The sequence below is a fragment of the Dermatophagoides pteronyssinus genome, unplaced genomic scaffold (assembly GCF_027571235.1).
Source record: "Dermatophagoides pteronyssinus isolate colony J.1.1.1.1 unplaced genomic scaffold, Derpt_VIB-CSIC_2022.12 sq0022, whole genome shotgun sequence".
NCBI classification, from domain to species: domain Eukaryota; kingdom Metazoa; phylum Arthropoda; class Arachnida; order Sarcoptiformes; family Pyroglyphidae; genus Dermatophagoides; species Dermatophagoides pteronyssinus.
This window is the reverse complement of record NW_027461546.1, coordinates 60,107-75,549: the sequence shown is the minus strand read 5'-3', so window position 1 is coordinate 75,549 and position 15,443 is coordinate 60,107. Positions and strand designations below refer to the sequence as shown.

The window sequence follows — 15,443 nt, the reverse complement described above, 5'->3', positions numbered from 1 at the left end:
TTTTTGTAAATCAGTAACCGCGGTCTTACTGTAGTTGATTGTGATGATTAAACAAGTGGCGCAGCTGATGATGATGATTAGATTAGAGAATTTGAAAATAATGATGTTGATGATCGACATCATCATATCGATTTTGGGAGATAATCAAAAATGTCTAAAATTTATCGAATATTAAGCCGAAATAATTATTTTCTATTCGATGTTTATATATTTTTGTCATTATTTACCTATGGTATCCAAGTATTAGCAACGAGTTTATTATTACAGGATAAAATATGTCGTTTACGTTTCAATCAAACCAAATATTTCTGTCAACATATTAATGAAGATATTTTTGTCGGCGCCGATCAAATTCACAAAGATCAAATTTTAGCTTCGGCTGCTCTGTTCAATAATTATGGGTAAGATTAATTGATTAATGACGTAACTAAATTGTTTTCGATCGAAAAACATATAGCAACCTTATACAAGCCATACCGATGTTTATTTGGTCATTATTTTTCGGATCGTTTTTGGATCGACAACCTGGTGCAACACGAATGATATTCTCATGGATCAGTGTACTTAGCGTATTAACCTCTGGTTTTTATCTGATAAATATTTTCTATTTTTCTATTGGTATGACATTATTTTTGGTGATAACCCTTTGGGTTGATATTTTTTTCCGAAATTCAAGATCCTTATTATTTATTGCTGACTGGAATAACAGCATATTTAACCGGTGGAATGGCTACATTTTTAACCGTCACTCATCGTTTTATGATCATCAATACTGATCCTGATTATCGTTCGTTGAGATTTACTGTATTTCAAATTTATTTAGTTGTTGGTAGGGATGCTTTGTTTTTTGAGTATCACCGAAAAACAAATGTTATGTTTTTTCTTTTTCGTTAGCTGTATCATTGGGTTCATTACTTGGTGGTCATCTGATTTGGCTCGAGACTGATGATGAGCAACAGCAACGGTTACGAAATTATCATCTTAGTATGTGGATCGCTTTAGCTATTTATTGTGGTTTATTCATCATGATCTTGGTCATTCGAATTGATCGTGATGAAAAACTAATAGATTCAGCAGCATCACAAATTGATGAATCGAATCCAGAAATAAATATCGAACGATATCCATCCGAAAACAGCATGGACATTGTTGTTGCTAAAAATCATCATCGATCTTCGATAAACTATGTTTGTCGTCAATTTTTCGATTTGGAGAATGTTCGACAGACATATCGTTGTCTTATTCAACCCCGAATGAATCAAATTCGTGAACAAATTCTATTGCTCATAATATTGTTATTTATGCAATTCCTTAATAGTTATGGTATGGATTCAATGTTTTTGCAATTTGCACAGAAAGTTTATCAATTTGATTCGAAAACCTATTCCAATGTTTATACGTTGTCGAAAGTGATACCAAGCCTTGGTCTATTGATTGGTTCGAATGTCCTGATCAATCGTCTTAAATGGAAGGATGGTACAATTTTGGCTTTAACATTTTCAACCGGATTTCTCAGCCAATTATTAATCGGTACATTTGCAAAACCTATCGTCTATCTGATTGCATTAGTTATAGGATCAATTAGTGGATTATCAACAATTGTAATGAAAACAAAAATTTCCAAACTAATTCCTAAAGATCAAGTGGGCAAAATTTTTTCAGTCATCTCAACAATCGAATCATTAGTACCATTCCTTGGAACGCTAATTTTTTCAACAATATTCTCAGCTAGTGTTTCAACATATCCAACATTGATTTATCATGTTTCTGCTTTTATCACTTTAATCGGTCTAATATTGGCTTTATTTCAAGATTTATATTTTAATTAATCAATCAATCTTACTATTTTTATTTAATCAACACATAATAATCAATTCTATTCATAAAAAAGGTCATGCATTTGCTGGCGATGATGATGAAAAATCATCTAAAAATTTTTCAATTTGTTCACAGGCTTTTATTTTCGAATCGTCGACACTGATTCGTTGGGCTGCTTTACGACATCGTTCTCGTATGTCATTATCATTGATAATTTTATCAATCATTGCGATTAATTGATCATGTTCGAAACGATAGGCTTCAATACGATCACCAAAACCTTTTTCTTTGATACGTTGTGCATTATCGAATTGATCAGCAAACAATGGTATTACTAGCATTGGTTTTCCAAATAAAATGGATTCGGTTACAGTGTTATTACCACCATGTGTAATAACCATATCGACTAATGGAAGTATACGAATTTGTGGTAGAAATGCCTGGCCCCACATATTATCAGCTAATTCATATTGTTGATGCAGTGCTCCTTTCGATACAATATATTTGTACGGTGTTTTCGATAAAGCTTCAACTAAACGTTTCATCAGCAAAACATCCATTGAACCATAGGAACCTAGTGATAAATAAATTAATTTATTATCAGGTTTCAGTTTCGATTGAAATTCTTCGGGTAATTGAAATGGTTCAGATTCTTGACGACAAAATGCATCCAATCGAATAAAATTATCAGGCATTTTACCAATGATATCAGTATAATCTAATTCTTTTGGATAACCATAAAAATTTAGATATGGTGAATGTACAAGAAAATTATCATCACTGGATTCAGGATAACCATAATGTTGGTTAAGTTTATTTTGAAAATATCGCATATCTTTTTTAAATGTTCGATTGAATTCATCAAGAAATTCAGCCCATTCTGTTCGATCATTGGATGGTAAACCTATCATGGCAAGGTGAACAACAATGAAAATGCAATTGAAACAAAAAAACACACAAACAAAAATCACCTGAACAAGCCGGTGGTATATCCGGATGATTTGTAAGCAAAAAAGTAGGATTAGCACTCAAGGAAAATGCCCATGGAATTTGGCCAAATGCGATGAATGGATCGACCAACATAGTATCCAAAATTATCAGATCCGGTTGTTCACGTTGAATAGCATCGACAAATTGTTGATGAATTTCGATGGTTTCATTATACATGTGGGTACCAATCGAATCATCACGTGTCGAATCAAAAATTTTCAATTTATCGATCGGTCGAACATCGGACAATATGCCAACTTGTTGCAATGTTTTGATCATCATATCTATCGATTGAATAGGATGAGCATTTTTCTTTTCTTCCTCACCATCAGCATCACTTTTATTGTTATTATTAGCTTGTTCATGTTGTTTGGTAGTGAGAACAATTTCTTTGAAACCATACTTCTTAATCATATCAACAAACATCAATGTGCATAGGAAATATATTTCATGTCCACGATTAAGTAATGCCTGTCCAAGCCCGATACTGGCATTCAAATGGCCAACACCATCAACACTATAGATGAATATTTTTCGTTTTCTTTCCTTCATCGCGATTGAGTCTTGTGAATAAAGAAAAGAAAATGATTTACTCCAAATTTATAAGTTTTTTTCAGCAACTAATGTTATCTTATCGAATCGAATGTACCCGCCATTTGTTCATGTTGGTTTAGTTTGGTTCGAATTGATAATTAATATTAGTTAAGATTAGTAATCTGTAATGAAACTAACCGTTAGGCAAAATGGATTTTGAATGAGCAAAAATGAATTATCTAAATTCTTGTCATACTTGGTACAATGAACTTTCAACCAATCATCCTACGCATTCTTCTTTCACGTTACTTTATAGGTGATGATGGTGATGCATGTTGTTGTTATTCCTTTAAACCTGCATTCATTCACCTGCTTGCCTGGTTGAATGATGCTTTTCCTTAATTGTGCAATCTATCTGGAGCAATTAACAAAGTTGAATGTGGAAAAATTCGGTCTATGACCGGTCATATAGCATTTCCATATTTGGTTTGTCGATATTGCAGTCGGTGATCATAATCACTCAATCAATTCAATTTTCAAACAAACATTTTGTTCACCATTTTCATTCTGTTGTTGACACCGAACAAAATTGTTTGTTTGTTCCCGCCATATGCCAAGGATGTTTGTTTGTTTTGTTATTTTCAACATTTGTTTTAGTTTGCCATAACAAAATTTCAATGACGTTTTTGGCATATGAATGGCATGCGTCGAATTCGAATGGAATGATCAATTTCGACGTGCTTCGACTCATTTGAAACATTTTTGATTTGCAAAGAATTTCGTTCTTTTCTTATCCAAACATTATCATCATCATCATTGATCATGACCGTAGTTGGGATATTTCACCCAAATGTTTTTAGATGACGTGATTGAACCGTGTTGCATCGTTTTCATTATTTGCAGATCAAACATCGAACATAGACATCGGCATAGATTAACAACAATCAGTCCGTTTTGTTCTCATTCAATCGATTTGATTGATCAGTCAGCAAGCCTTGAAATGTCGATATCTATCCAGTTGAAATTGATTGAATGTCAATATTGATGAACATTTTATATCGGTAAACATTTTGCAAAAAAAACGAACGACAGGAAAAAAGCAATCGTGTATATGGTGAAAAGGGTGACAAAAAATTTTTTTGTTGCCTTCACTATAATAATAAACATTTTTGTAAATTTAGCAGTGTTTGTCAAAAAATTCATCAAACATCACACTATTGTGGTTCTCTGTGTGTTCGACCAATCCTCAATTCATCAGTTGTTAAGTTAAGTTAATCAGCTTTCAATTGAATTCAATTCACATCACACGAAACACATCACCACCACCCAGACTAATTGTTGTTTGACAAATTGATTGAGAAATGTATAATTTTCGATGAAATCTATTCTATTTTGGTTGGTCGTACAAAAACAAAACAATGTCATTATCATCGTCCAATTGGAACAATGTAATTTCGATCATCTTACAGATATTATTATCGGTGCAAATAATATCCTGCCAAAATATCGGAATACATGAACTTAGTCATGATTATAATTTGAAAAAAATCAATGTCCAAAATGTACAGAATATTATATCATCATTAGATCAATCGATTAATTATCAATATCGTTATCAACCAATACCAAATACAACGGTCACATATTTTCTAGCCAAACCATGGCGTTTACGTTTACGTGAATTTCATGATCAAACTAATTATGTTCGAATTCTATATCGACAAACACAGATTCGTTTCGATCATATTCGTCAAACACATGAAGGTCTATATAGTTTATATCAATTCTTTTTTCAACAATCATCAAATCCCAATGACGATGATAATGATAATGATAATGATAATGATAATGATTACCAGCAACAATTATCGTCGTCAAACCATTATGGTCGCTTAGTGCATTATCAACGTCGTGATTTCAATCTAGTCGTACAAGGTAAGTGAATTGAGTGAATAGGCTCATGCAAATACTCATCTGGTTTCTTTTATCTTTCCAAAAAGGTCTCAAAAAAGAACGAACATTCTGCCGAGAAAATGGCGAATGCGAAAGTGGTTCATGTCCGTCATTTTTTTGTGCTTGTAATCGCCAAACACCAGTATGGCATGAAAGTGCTCAAATCTGTTTGGAAAGCCGAAACATTAACGATACATGTGTTGATGATATTGAATGTCAATGGAATGGTGGTCCGCAATCGGAATGCTATAATCATCATGATCAATGGTCTCGTTGTCGATGTCGAACATCATCGGTTGCCATTAAAATTTCTAGCACACAATACCATTGTGTTCAATTGGGTGTGTTCAATCCTTTTTCTTTCTCTATTTTTTCGTGTTAATTTTGTTTTTGTTTTTGTTTTTTTTTGTTGTTTATATTTTGGGTGAAAATCTGTTAATCTGAATCTGAATATAGCTGAATTAGGACATGGATGTATCTTTTCGAAGCAATGTTCATTGTTGGGTGAAAATCGTTACTGTAATGGTAGCTATCGTTGCGATTGCCTTCCCGGTTATCATTCACATCATCAACATTGTATTTCATCCTCATCATCATCAACCAAACAAATCAATCGACTGCCAATATTTATTCTATCATCATTCTTAATACTGATTGTTTATTTTGGATAAAATCAATTAATTAAATTTTAAAAATAGCGCATCAATTTCATTTCTGTTCGTCGTTTATGATTGGGCCGCAATAGTTGCTGGCAATATTGCAAAATTGCATGGTTGCAGTTTGGATTGCCAAAAGACGACGCAATTTTTCGTAGAGTTTTTTCTTTGATAAATATGACATTTTTGTTCTTGAACAAACAAACAAACTAAACAATTTGTCGGTCATTTTCAATCGCACACATCATTGTTGAACAACAATTGGCTTATTAATCGATAACCAATCAACTTTTCATCTCGATTCGTATGTTTCATTTGATTGAAATGGATTGATCAATTTAATTGATTTTGAATGTAATCTTCTTGATAGGTTGCTGAAATCTTATATTTTGTGGTGATAAAAATGGAAGAAGAAAAGAAAGATGATAAACAAGCTGCTGCTGCTCCCGAAGCCAGTCCGGGCTCATGTAGTAAAGTTATGTCTCAATTGGATAATCTTGTCCGAAGTCATGGTGTACATGTGGTAGCAATGGCAGCTTTGGCCGTCATTGGTCTTCATCTTTATAATCGTTATGGTAAACCATCCAACTAGCCACTGAATTAGCCATCCAAAAAGAAATTCCTCTACTTATTTTTAAGCACCCAATCAGCGAATGTATTTATCAGATTGAAAATGTGAAAAACATTAAATAAAAAAACAAAACAAGATAATTATTTGAAAAAATCTAGTTTATTATATGGCCTTGCTCTATATATTTTTGCAAAAAAATTGATTTTGAATAACATTTCCTTTCATTTTTGATTTTCAAAAAATTTGCGTCTTGGTATCAAATTTTTTGTTTTTGTTGTTGTTGATCAATGCTGCTGTAATCAATGCCCACAATTTTTTCTGTTCGGATTCCATTAATTCATTAGATAGTGGTGGTTGAGGAGGTGGTGGTGGCGATACTAATGCCCATAGATTATCATGTTCAGGTTCTTTGGTGGCCGTCACATCGATATCAACATTGGTAATATCCGTCGATTCGGTTGTTATTGATTGTTTTTCGGTTGTAATGATCATCGGTGATGATTCAGTGGTTGCTGCAAGTGGTAATTTTGGTAGTGGTGGTCGTCGTCGTTCATCATCATATCGTTGCATTGTTTCACGAATCCATGGCAGATAAGCACTGACACGTGTATAGATTCCCGGAAGTTTTGGTAATGCACAACCAATTCCAGCACTAACAATACCAATAATGGTCGATCGTTTACTGAAATCATTGGTTGTCAACATTGGTGAACCAGAATCGCCTTGGCAAGCATCTTTACCACCTTGTTCAAATCCGGCACATATCTGTGTTGGTCTATTCAACGACAAAAATCAGTCAAAATAGACACCATCGTCTATTTCAACTTACCTGATGGTTAACATTTTACCCATTTCACGATACCAATTGATACATTTTCCATTATCAATAATGGGCAGATCAACTTGTTGAAGAGTATCGGCTGAATTGCCACCTTGTTTCAATTTTCCCCAACCAATAACGGTGGCTTTTTTGACCATTGGTTTCATCCATATACGATCCGGTAAACAAATCGGTTGAATATAATTACTATAGCGAATGGCTTTCGGTAATCGTATCAGTGCTAAATCATCTTGGAATGTAGTGAATGTGAAACCTGGATGTGGAATAGCACGAACATTATCCAAAAATATTGACATTGGTTCACTGTTGTTATTGATTCGAACATGGGATCCCAATTTCACTTGAAATCTTGGCGATGGAACACGATAAACACAATGAGCAGCAGTCAAAACCCAACGGTTATTGATTAATGATCCACCACAATGATGACGATTATTCAACAACAATGATATCATCCATGGATAATTACCGTGTATAGCATTCGAACCGTTTATTATTTTTGGATGACGATTATTCATTCGTCGACCACAATTATATTCATTAAGATTATTGTAATCATATCCATCGATAATATCATTTTCCATAGTAATAGTATTGGTCGTTGTTGTTATAATATCATCATCGTTGTCTGGTTTCAATGTTGTTATGCGAAGTTCTTCTGCTGATATGATCAATAATGATTCCATCATTATCATTATCATCATCATTTTGGCCATGATGAATGAAGAAAAATTTTATTGCTAATTTGGTGAACAACAACAACAAAACAAAATTGATCTCAAATTCTTTCGGCGAAACGAAACTGGATTTTTATATGAATCGAACCAACTTCAATCAACCAACCAACCAAATCTGCAAATTTTGTCCATCAAACAACCACACAAACCATCAAATGATTTTATCGTTGCTGTTTCAAGGATTAAAGCATCGATCATTGTTATCGGATCACAAGACAATGACAACGATCACTATTTTTCTACTATGACACCAGGATATGATGATGATCCAAACAAACCAAAACATTCAACAAAACTGACGGTCGAAAAAAAATTGAAATTAGGCTAAAAAACAACAACATTGTGCGATGAAACCTTGACCAAATTTATCGATATGATCATCATCATCATCAATGACCGACAAATCTGGTGGTGGTAATTTGATTCGAATTTGTCGAATGATAAAAATCCTTTTAATTGTTTTCAATGAGCTGTGTTTGAACGTTACAAGTACATCACTTCTTCTCATTTCACATCTCATCTCACATAACACTTCTTCGAAAACAAAAACAAAATCTTTCAATTCAATTGAACAGGAAACACCTGTGTAGTGGTTGATGGCTGATTCATGGCCGCCATCAATGATTTCAATGACTGGTGGTTGTCGTTGTTGTTGTTGATAATTGGCAAACAATCTTTAGCCAACATATTTTTTATCAAGGATGTTATGGCCAAACGTATCAAACGACAAATATCAATAACTAATTGACATTGTTCAATAACTGTGATCAATTGTTTTCGCATGTTAATCGAATTGGGAGAATTCAAATTATTTTCATTTCCACCAATATCATTATCATTATCGTGCGCCTTATCGTCATCATCATCAATAGCATTATGGCAATATTGTTCGGGTATAGTGTACACTCTAGCAATATAACTTAGATGTTCTTTATTCGAATTTAAAGCCCATATTATTTGTTCGGTTGTCACCGATATTTGTTTGATTTGTTTCAACATTTCTTTCGATATTATTCCTTGTGACACATGATCCTGACGTAGTTGAGTTACAGTATTTTTTGCCGCTTTAATCGCTGGCATTTTACGATAAATAAAATCATGACAAGAATTCTACAGACAAAACAGAAAAGAGAATAGTAATAGTTTGAATAAATATTGAATATTACCATTATTTCTAATAATTTTTCACAAATTCTGGTTTCTAATGATAATTTTTTGATTGCATTCGATAAATTTGACAAACGATATTCTTTCATAATACGTTTTAGATGATTATCCAAACGCAATTCAATCAAATTTAATGACATTTTTGTCTGTTCAGTAAAATAGATTTTTGAAGAATTTTCACTCTCTAAAGTTGTCATCTTTTTTATTATTTTCAAAAACAAAAAACACTTTTTTTTACTTTTCAAGAACAAAATATTTCTGGCAAATTTATATATAATATTTATTCGAATAAATTAAATTTGAAAATTAGTAACAAACAAACAAACAATTAATGTTTCAGAATTTCACAAACAAAACATTATTCTAAAACACAACGAGGAATAATTGAAAATGGAAGCAATGGTGAAGATTGTTCCAAACGAATCGATGTCAGGTGGCATTCAATAGCGCGTTCATGTTCATTGATTGAATCAAGTGCACGACCCAGATAGCACCATGTTTCATGACATGTTGAATCAATATTCAAGGAATCTTTTAGATATTTTTCCGCAATAATTTGATTACCCAACATGTGATAAGTATGACCAAGTTGTTGCAGTGCTCGCGAATGCTTTGGATTGATCGATATTGCATTATGGAAATGTATCTTTGCATCATAATAATGGCCACGTTTTTTACTAATCACACCTTTTATATACATTAGCTGATGTGATAATTGACCAAATACAGCTACAGCACCATCATTTACGCAGGTTTCGGCTTCGTTAATCTAATATTCATAGAAAATTTCAAATTATTGAGACAAAGATGGTAAACAATGAAAAACAAACCTGATCTAATTGAAGAAATAACTCAACAATCAACAACCATATTTGCATTTCGAATGCCTGCGAACAGGGTCTTGTATTATCGTTCAATACTAGATTCGATCCATTAACACTGCTTGCTTGACTTAGATACAAACGATCTGATTGACCAAACGATAAATCGTGTGGTTGATGATGGACATTTGCTGCCGAATTACTATTGCCAATTGGAGCCGATTCTAATGATATAACTTCGCTCAATGTTTGTTCCATTCGTAATGACATTGTATCATAATTAATAGTCGGTATGAAGGAACAATATGATGCACGTGGACTTAGACGACGATTATCCTCACCACTAACCAAACGCCATTGTTTAAGCATTTCTTTTGCCGTTAACAATGCCAATTCATGACCATTTTCACAAACAATTCTTTCCAGATGAGCTTTCATGTACAACAGAATTAAATGTGATTCATATTCTTGTAATGCATTCAAACATAGTTCATATGCTTCATCATATTGCTTGAGACCGGTCAAACACAGGATTAATAATTGTATGGATGGTAAATGATGAACATTCAACAATAACGCAACCCGAACATATTTGATTGCATCGTTCAATGCACGTTGATGAGCTAGATGAAGTGCTAGATGGAAATATGGTAGATAGTCATTACCATAGACATCTTGTTCAATTGAATCATTCAAATGTGCAACCGAATTGGTTAGATATTTTTTTCTAAATTTTTTCGATGTTTCTGTATCGGATTCATATAGTAAAGCATTGGCAATACCCAACAGAAGATGAATAGAATGTAAAACATTTTGTTCACCATAAATTTCATCAATATGATTGATTAATGCTGATGATTCGTGCGATGATGATGATTGGTCAATGGCTAAATCCACACTACTTGTTATACTTGGCTTTTTATGATTTTCAATCAATTTTTGATAACGATTCAAGGAATCTTCAAGAATTTCTATGGCATCCTCAAAACGTTTCAATTCAGTTAGACATAATTTTGCTGCAAACAAACCGGGAATTGGATCTTGTTGATCCATTCGTATAACTTCTTTGAATAATAGAAAACTTCGAAGGGGACATTTTTTCGATTCCATTAATGTCAATGCAAATTGATACCAAACATGTTTTACTTCATAACTATATTTCATTGAACGTTCATAGATATCAACATAATAACATTGAAGTGGTACCAAAAACATGGTAAATAAATCCTGTATTAATAATACTTTATTCAATGATTGCACACGACTTTCATGAAAATCTGGACTACGTTCCAGTAGAACATGTAATGATGCCAATGCTTCGCTTAACATTAATAATAACATTACTTCTTCTTCATAATCTTGCGGCAGAAATAACGAATTGCCAAAATAAATTGGAGGATTTGTCTGTTGTTTAAGATGGTGTTCAGGTTTCTTCCATACACTACGACACATTCCTTTGATTAGAATTTCGGCCAATTCTTTGGATAATAATTGTCGAATATTGATTGTTGAATTTGTTTCACAAACATTTAGAATTCGACGACAATAATCGACAGCTCCTTGTGTTTGGCCATTTTTAATGAATATATGATGTGTTTTCAACAATGCACTTTCCAGAATACAACCCAAATTGACAATCAAATACGGACCACGAAGTTGAGTAATACCATGTACATATCTCATGGCCAATATTGATGATTTTTGTAAACAATCGATTTGTGTTCGATAACAATCTCTATCTTCGAATGTTGTTTGTTTTCGAAGTTTTGTTGGCCATTCTTTATCGGCGGATGATTTGGCTGCGTAACTATCGGCTAGGTCGTAAACTTGATCAATATATTTTAATGGCTTTGGATTGGAAATTTTTTCCAGTGATAATCCTTTTACTGTAAATGATTCGGCAATCAATTTGATTACACGAAGCGGTAGATTTCGATCAACATCCAGAATGGAATCGATACCAGAATGATGAATATAATTCAATGCTTCATTATAATCACCCGATATATAATAAGCTTTGGCCAGCAAAAGATTTGCATCCATCATCAACGGTGTTTCATCATTACCTTCGATACATTTTTTAAGGAAACTTTTCGCTTCATCCAATACGGTCGAATCGATTTCATCATTGTGCCGAGTTCTTGAATCACCGCCATTCTTTTTGGCGATTTCTTCCAAAAAAATTTCCAATTTCGCTTCGCCAGTAAGAAAATTTTGCAATTCTTTATGGTCGGTACTTTGTTGTGCTAGTTTTAAACATTGTTGCCAATTACCTTCTTCACGATGTTTTTCAATATCCATATCTGATTTTGGTCTGACTCTAGGTGAACTCATCTTTTCTGTTCATCATCTATGATCCAACTTCAACAATCAATCAATTATTCTTTTTCATTCACTTTAATTCATTCAATTTTTCACAATCAAAATTGATCAATCAAAAAAAACCAAAACAAAAAACAAATGACAATATTTGCATGGTCGTCTATTTCGACCCAATCAAATGTGTAAAATAGCTGATTTAGTGAAACAATATTGGGAAAAATAATAGAATGACAAAATGAGTACATGACGGACATATTTTGGAATCATAATCAGACCAGTTATTTCGGTTAAACCTAGAATTGAATCCGAAATAACAAACGATATTGCAGCCATTCGGGTTGCTGGAATATGATTCCAAATGTGAACAGAGTCTCGGTGAAGTGATGCACGATAAGCCATTGTGAGTATGATGAGAATATAAGCTGGGATTGTGATTTGTTGCCAATAATTCATTCGAATCAATTGATGATGAATGATAATATATGCCAAACTAAACAACATCACCACAATCAATAGATGAAAATATCGGAAATTTTTTACCTTCATTGCCGATATATAGAATATATGGGCCTTTGAATGATAAATTGTTAATTGATAATAAGTCCAATAGAATTATATATAGTATTTACCAATGCAAAGAATATGATACCATTTATCATATAGGATTTGGATATTTCTTCCATGTTCAGGATATAAACATCGCCAATCACTGATGCAACGAGACCTGCAGCAATTTTGGTCGAATAATCAAATCGTTTTGTCCATGATTTATTCTTAATGATTGTCCAGATCAGATAAAGGATGGGAATACATTTGGCACCATAACTTATCCATATTGATGGTATCCTTGGTCCAAACAAAGTGTATGGAAATGTTAATAGCAAATAATACCAATCGAATGTCTGCCACAACAATCACATTAATCATTCAAATGGAAAAAAGAGAAATTCTTTTAAAAACTTACATTCATGATGATACGATGATGTGGTGATGAGAAATCAATATGACTCTAAATTATTTTTGCTGGAATCCATACCGTTCATAACGACTATGATTGATTTTACTGCAATTTTGGATTGTTGGCTGTGAAAAAATTCTAATTGAATTTTTTTTGTTTGTTTGATCAAACAATCGAAGCTTTTTGGCAATAAAAACTTCAAGTTTGATACAAATGTTGGAATATTATTGGGGATTTGATCAAATCGATCAAAAAAATAATAAAAGAATGGAAAAAAGTGAAGGTGAAGAGAAACGTTTTCGTGAATATTATGAACAAGATGGAACCAAAGTAATCGAAACAATAACATTATGTCGTATACCACCGAAAGGTGGCCTGTTTTCCGGTACAAATCTATTGGATGTTGATGCAAATTTTTACCATCAAGTATTGGATTATACGAATGAATTACGCGCTAAACATCAGGCACCACCATTGACATTGTTCAAAGATTTGAGTAAATTTGCACAGGAATGGGCCAATCATTTGGCCAAACTGAATCAATGCATACATCGTGATCAAACAAAATATGGTGAAAATATCTATTATAAATATCAATATAGCAAAATTACATTGAATGGATATGAACCTGTCCAATCCTGGTATGATGAAATTGAAGATTATTTTCCTTATTTCGGCAAAGATCCACCCAAATCAATATTCCATAAAGTTGGCCATTTTACCAATCTTGTTTGGAAAGAAACGAAGCGTATGGGTGTTGGTTATGCAAAAGGAACCAATACCGTATATGTTGTGGCCAATTATGATCCACCGGGTAATCTATTCACAGCATTCAAAGATAATGTTTTGCCGCCAATCGTCACACAAACAATTACATCAAGTCGAATATCTGCATTGATCAGAGAATCTCGCATGACGGTGGCAAGTATTTTGGAAGTTGATCAAAATTTTAGTCAACAAGTTCTAAACTATACAAATGATCTTCGTACTAAACATGGAGTGCCACCATTAGTATTACATCAATCATTGAATAAATATGCACAAGAATGGGCTGATAATTTGGCCAAATTGAATAAAAGTATGCCACGTGATCAGAATAAATTTGGTGAAAATATTTTCACTAAAAGCCATGATGCCAAAATTACATTGAACGGCATTGAAACTGTACAATCATGGTATAATGAAATCGAAGAATATTTTCCACATTTCGGTAAAGAACCACCAAAAACATTATATCCAAAAGTGACAAATTTTGTTAATCTCATCTGGAAAGATAGCAAACGTTTAGGTGTTGGTTTTGCAAAAGGAACCAATACTGTTTATGTTGTCTGTTATTTTGATCCACGCGGTGCAATACCGGATATGTTTAAAGATCAGGTTCTGGCATCAAAAGAAGTTGACTGTAGTACTACTTGTCGAATCGGACCAAAAGAAGATTCCACTAAATTGGCACCAACAAATGTTTTGGAAGTTGATCCAAAATTTTATCAACAATTTCTTGATTATACCAATGAATTACGGGCAAAACATCAGGCACCAGCAGTGTCATTTTATAAAGATCTTCAACGTTATGCACAAGAATGGGCTGTACATTTGGCCAAAATCAATCAATGTTTGCCACGCGAACAAAGTAAATATGGCGAAAATCTTTTCTACAAAAGTCATTATTGCAAAATTACTTTGAATGGTTTTGAACCGATTCAATCATGGTATAATGAAATTGAAGAATATTATCCACATTTCGGCAAAGAACCACCGAAAACTATATTTGCAAAAATTGGTCATTTCACCAATCTTGTTTGGAAACAAACCAAACGTATTGGTGTTGGTTATGCTAAAAGTGCCAATACTGTTTATGTTGTTTGCAATTATGATCCAGCGGGTAATATATTCAATTTATTCAAAGATAATGTTTTGCCGCCATTGCCTGGAAGTGATCAAAAAGATAAAAATAATCAACCAAAATCATTACAACATAAAACACAGCCAATCAATCAACAACAGAAAACAAATCCGGCACCACCATGATTAATGATTATGATAAATTTATTTTTTTTATTCTTTCAATTTTCGAA

General features: G+C 33.0%; 8 protein-coding genes across 8 annotated transcripts; 3 read left to right on the top strand and 5 right to left on the bottom strand.

The window, feature by feature from the left end:
* The first annotated feature begins 29 nt into the window (after nt 1-29).
* On the top strand, nt 30-1,937 carry LOC113795460 (putative peptidoglycan muropeptide transporter SLC46). Its single transcript, XM_027345642.2, has 4 exons — nt 30-401; nt 458-618; nt 677-829; nt 895-1,937. The coding sequence occupies exons 1-4, from the start codon at nt 151-153 to the stop codon at nt 1,827-1,829; spliced, it is 1,500 nt and encodes a 499-aa protein (XP_027201443.1). The 5' UTR covers nt 30-150; the 3' UTR covers nt 1,830-1,937.
* On the bottom strand, nt 1,781-3,496 carry LOC113795461 (NDP-glycosyltransferase YjiC-like). Its single transcript, XM_027345643.2, has 2 exons — nt 2,790-3,496; nt 1,781-2,722 (listed from the first exon to the last, which is right to left on the bottom strand). The coding sequence occupies exons 1-2, from the start codon at nt 3,358-3,360 to the stop codon at nt 1,893-1,895; spliced, it is 1,401 nt and encodes a 466-aa protein (XP_027201444.2). The 5' UTR covers nt 3,361-3,496; the 3' UTR covers nt 1,781-1,892.
* Nucleotides 3,497-3,587: 91 nt separating this feature from the next.
* On the top strand, nt 3,588-6,662 carry LOC113795468 (uncharacterized). The gene is made up of 4 exons (XM_027345652.2): nt 3,588-5,277; nt 5,343-5,636; nt 5,752-6,255; nt 6,322-6,662. The coding sequence occupies exons 1-3, from the start codon at nt 4,761-4,763 to the stop codon at nt 5,964-5,966; spliced, it is 1,026 nt and encodes a 341-aa protein (XP_027201453.1). The 5' UTR covers nt 3,588-4,760; the 3' UTR covers nt 5,967-6,255; nt 6,322-6,662.
* LOC113795467 (venom peptide isomerase heavy chain-like) lies at nt 6,663-8,259 on the bottom strand. Its single transcript, XM_027345650.2, has 2 exons — nt 7,352-8,259; nt 6,663-7,297 (listed from the first exon to the last, which is right to left on the bottom strand). Exons 1-2 carry the CDS (start codon nt 8,077-8,079, stop codon nt 6,757-6,759), a joined length of 1,269 nt encoding a protein of 422 aa, XP_027201451.2. The 5' UTR covers nt 8,080-8,259; the 3' UTR covers nt 6,663-6,756.
* A 270-nt stretch (nt 8,260-8,529) lies between these two features.
* On the bottom strand, nt 8,530-9,510 carry LOC113795471 (uncharacterized). Its single transcript, XM_027345655.2, has 2 exons — nt 9,267-9,510; nt 8,530-9,210 (listed from the first exon to the last, which is right to left on the bottom strand). The coding sequence occupies exons 1-2, from the start codon at nt 9,462-9,464 to the stop codon at nt 8,659-8,661; spliced, it is 750 nt and encodes a 249-aa protein (XP_027201456.2). The 5' UTR covers nt 9,465-9,510; the 3' UTR covers nt 8,530-8,658.
* A 12-nt stretch (nt 9,511-9,522) lies between these two features.
* Ttc7 (tetratricopeptide repeat domain 7) lies at nt 9,523-12,425 on the bottom strand. Its single transcript, XM_027345636.2, has 2 exons — nt 10,098-12,425; nt 9,523-10,036 (listed from the first exon to the last, which is right to left on the bottom strand). The coding sequence occupies exons 1-2, from the start codon at nt 12,420-12,422 to the stop codon at nt 9,626-9,628; spliced, it is 2,736 nt and encodes a 911-aa protein (XP_027201437.1). The 5' UTR covers nt 12,423-12,425; the 3' UTR covers nt 9,523-9,625.
* A 41-nt stretch (nt 12,426-12,466) lies between these two features.
* On the bottom strand, nt 12,467-13,522 carry LOC113795472 (lysoplasmalogenase TMEM86A). Its single transcript, XM_027345656.2, has 3 exons — nt 13,375-13,522; nt 13,040-13,312; nt 12,467-12,980 (listed from the first exon to the last, which is right to left on the bottom strand). The coding sequence occupies exons 1-3, from the start codon at nt 13,378-13,380 to the stop codon at nt 12,585-12,587; spliced, it is 675 nt and encodes a 224-aa protein (XP_027201457.1). The 5' UTR covers nt 13,381-13,522; the 3' UTR covers nt 12,467-12,584.
* Nucleotides 13,523-13,566: 44 nt separating this feature from the next.
* On the top strand, nt 13,567-15,435 carry LOC142645784 (uncharacterized). The gene has a single exon (XM_075823043.1). The coding sequence runs from the start codon at nt 13,582-13,584 to the stop codon at nt 15,394-15,396; it is 1,815 nt and encodes a 604-aa protein (XP_075679158.1). The 5' UTR covers nt 13,567-13,581; the 3' UTR covers nt 15,397-15,435.
* The last annotated feature ends 8 nt before the right edge of the window (nt 15,436-15,443 follow it).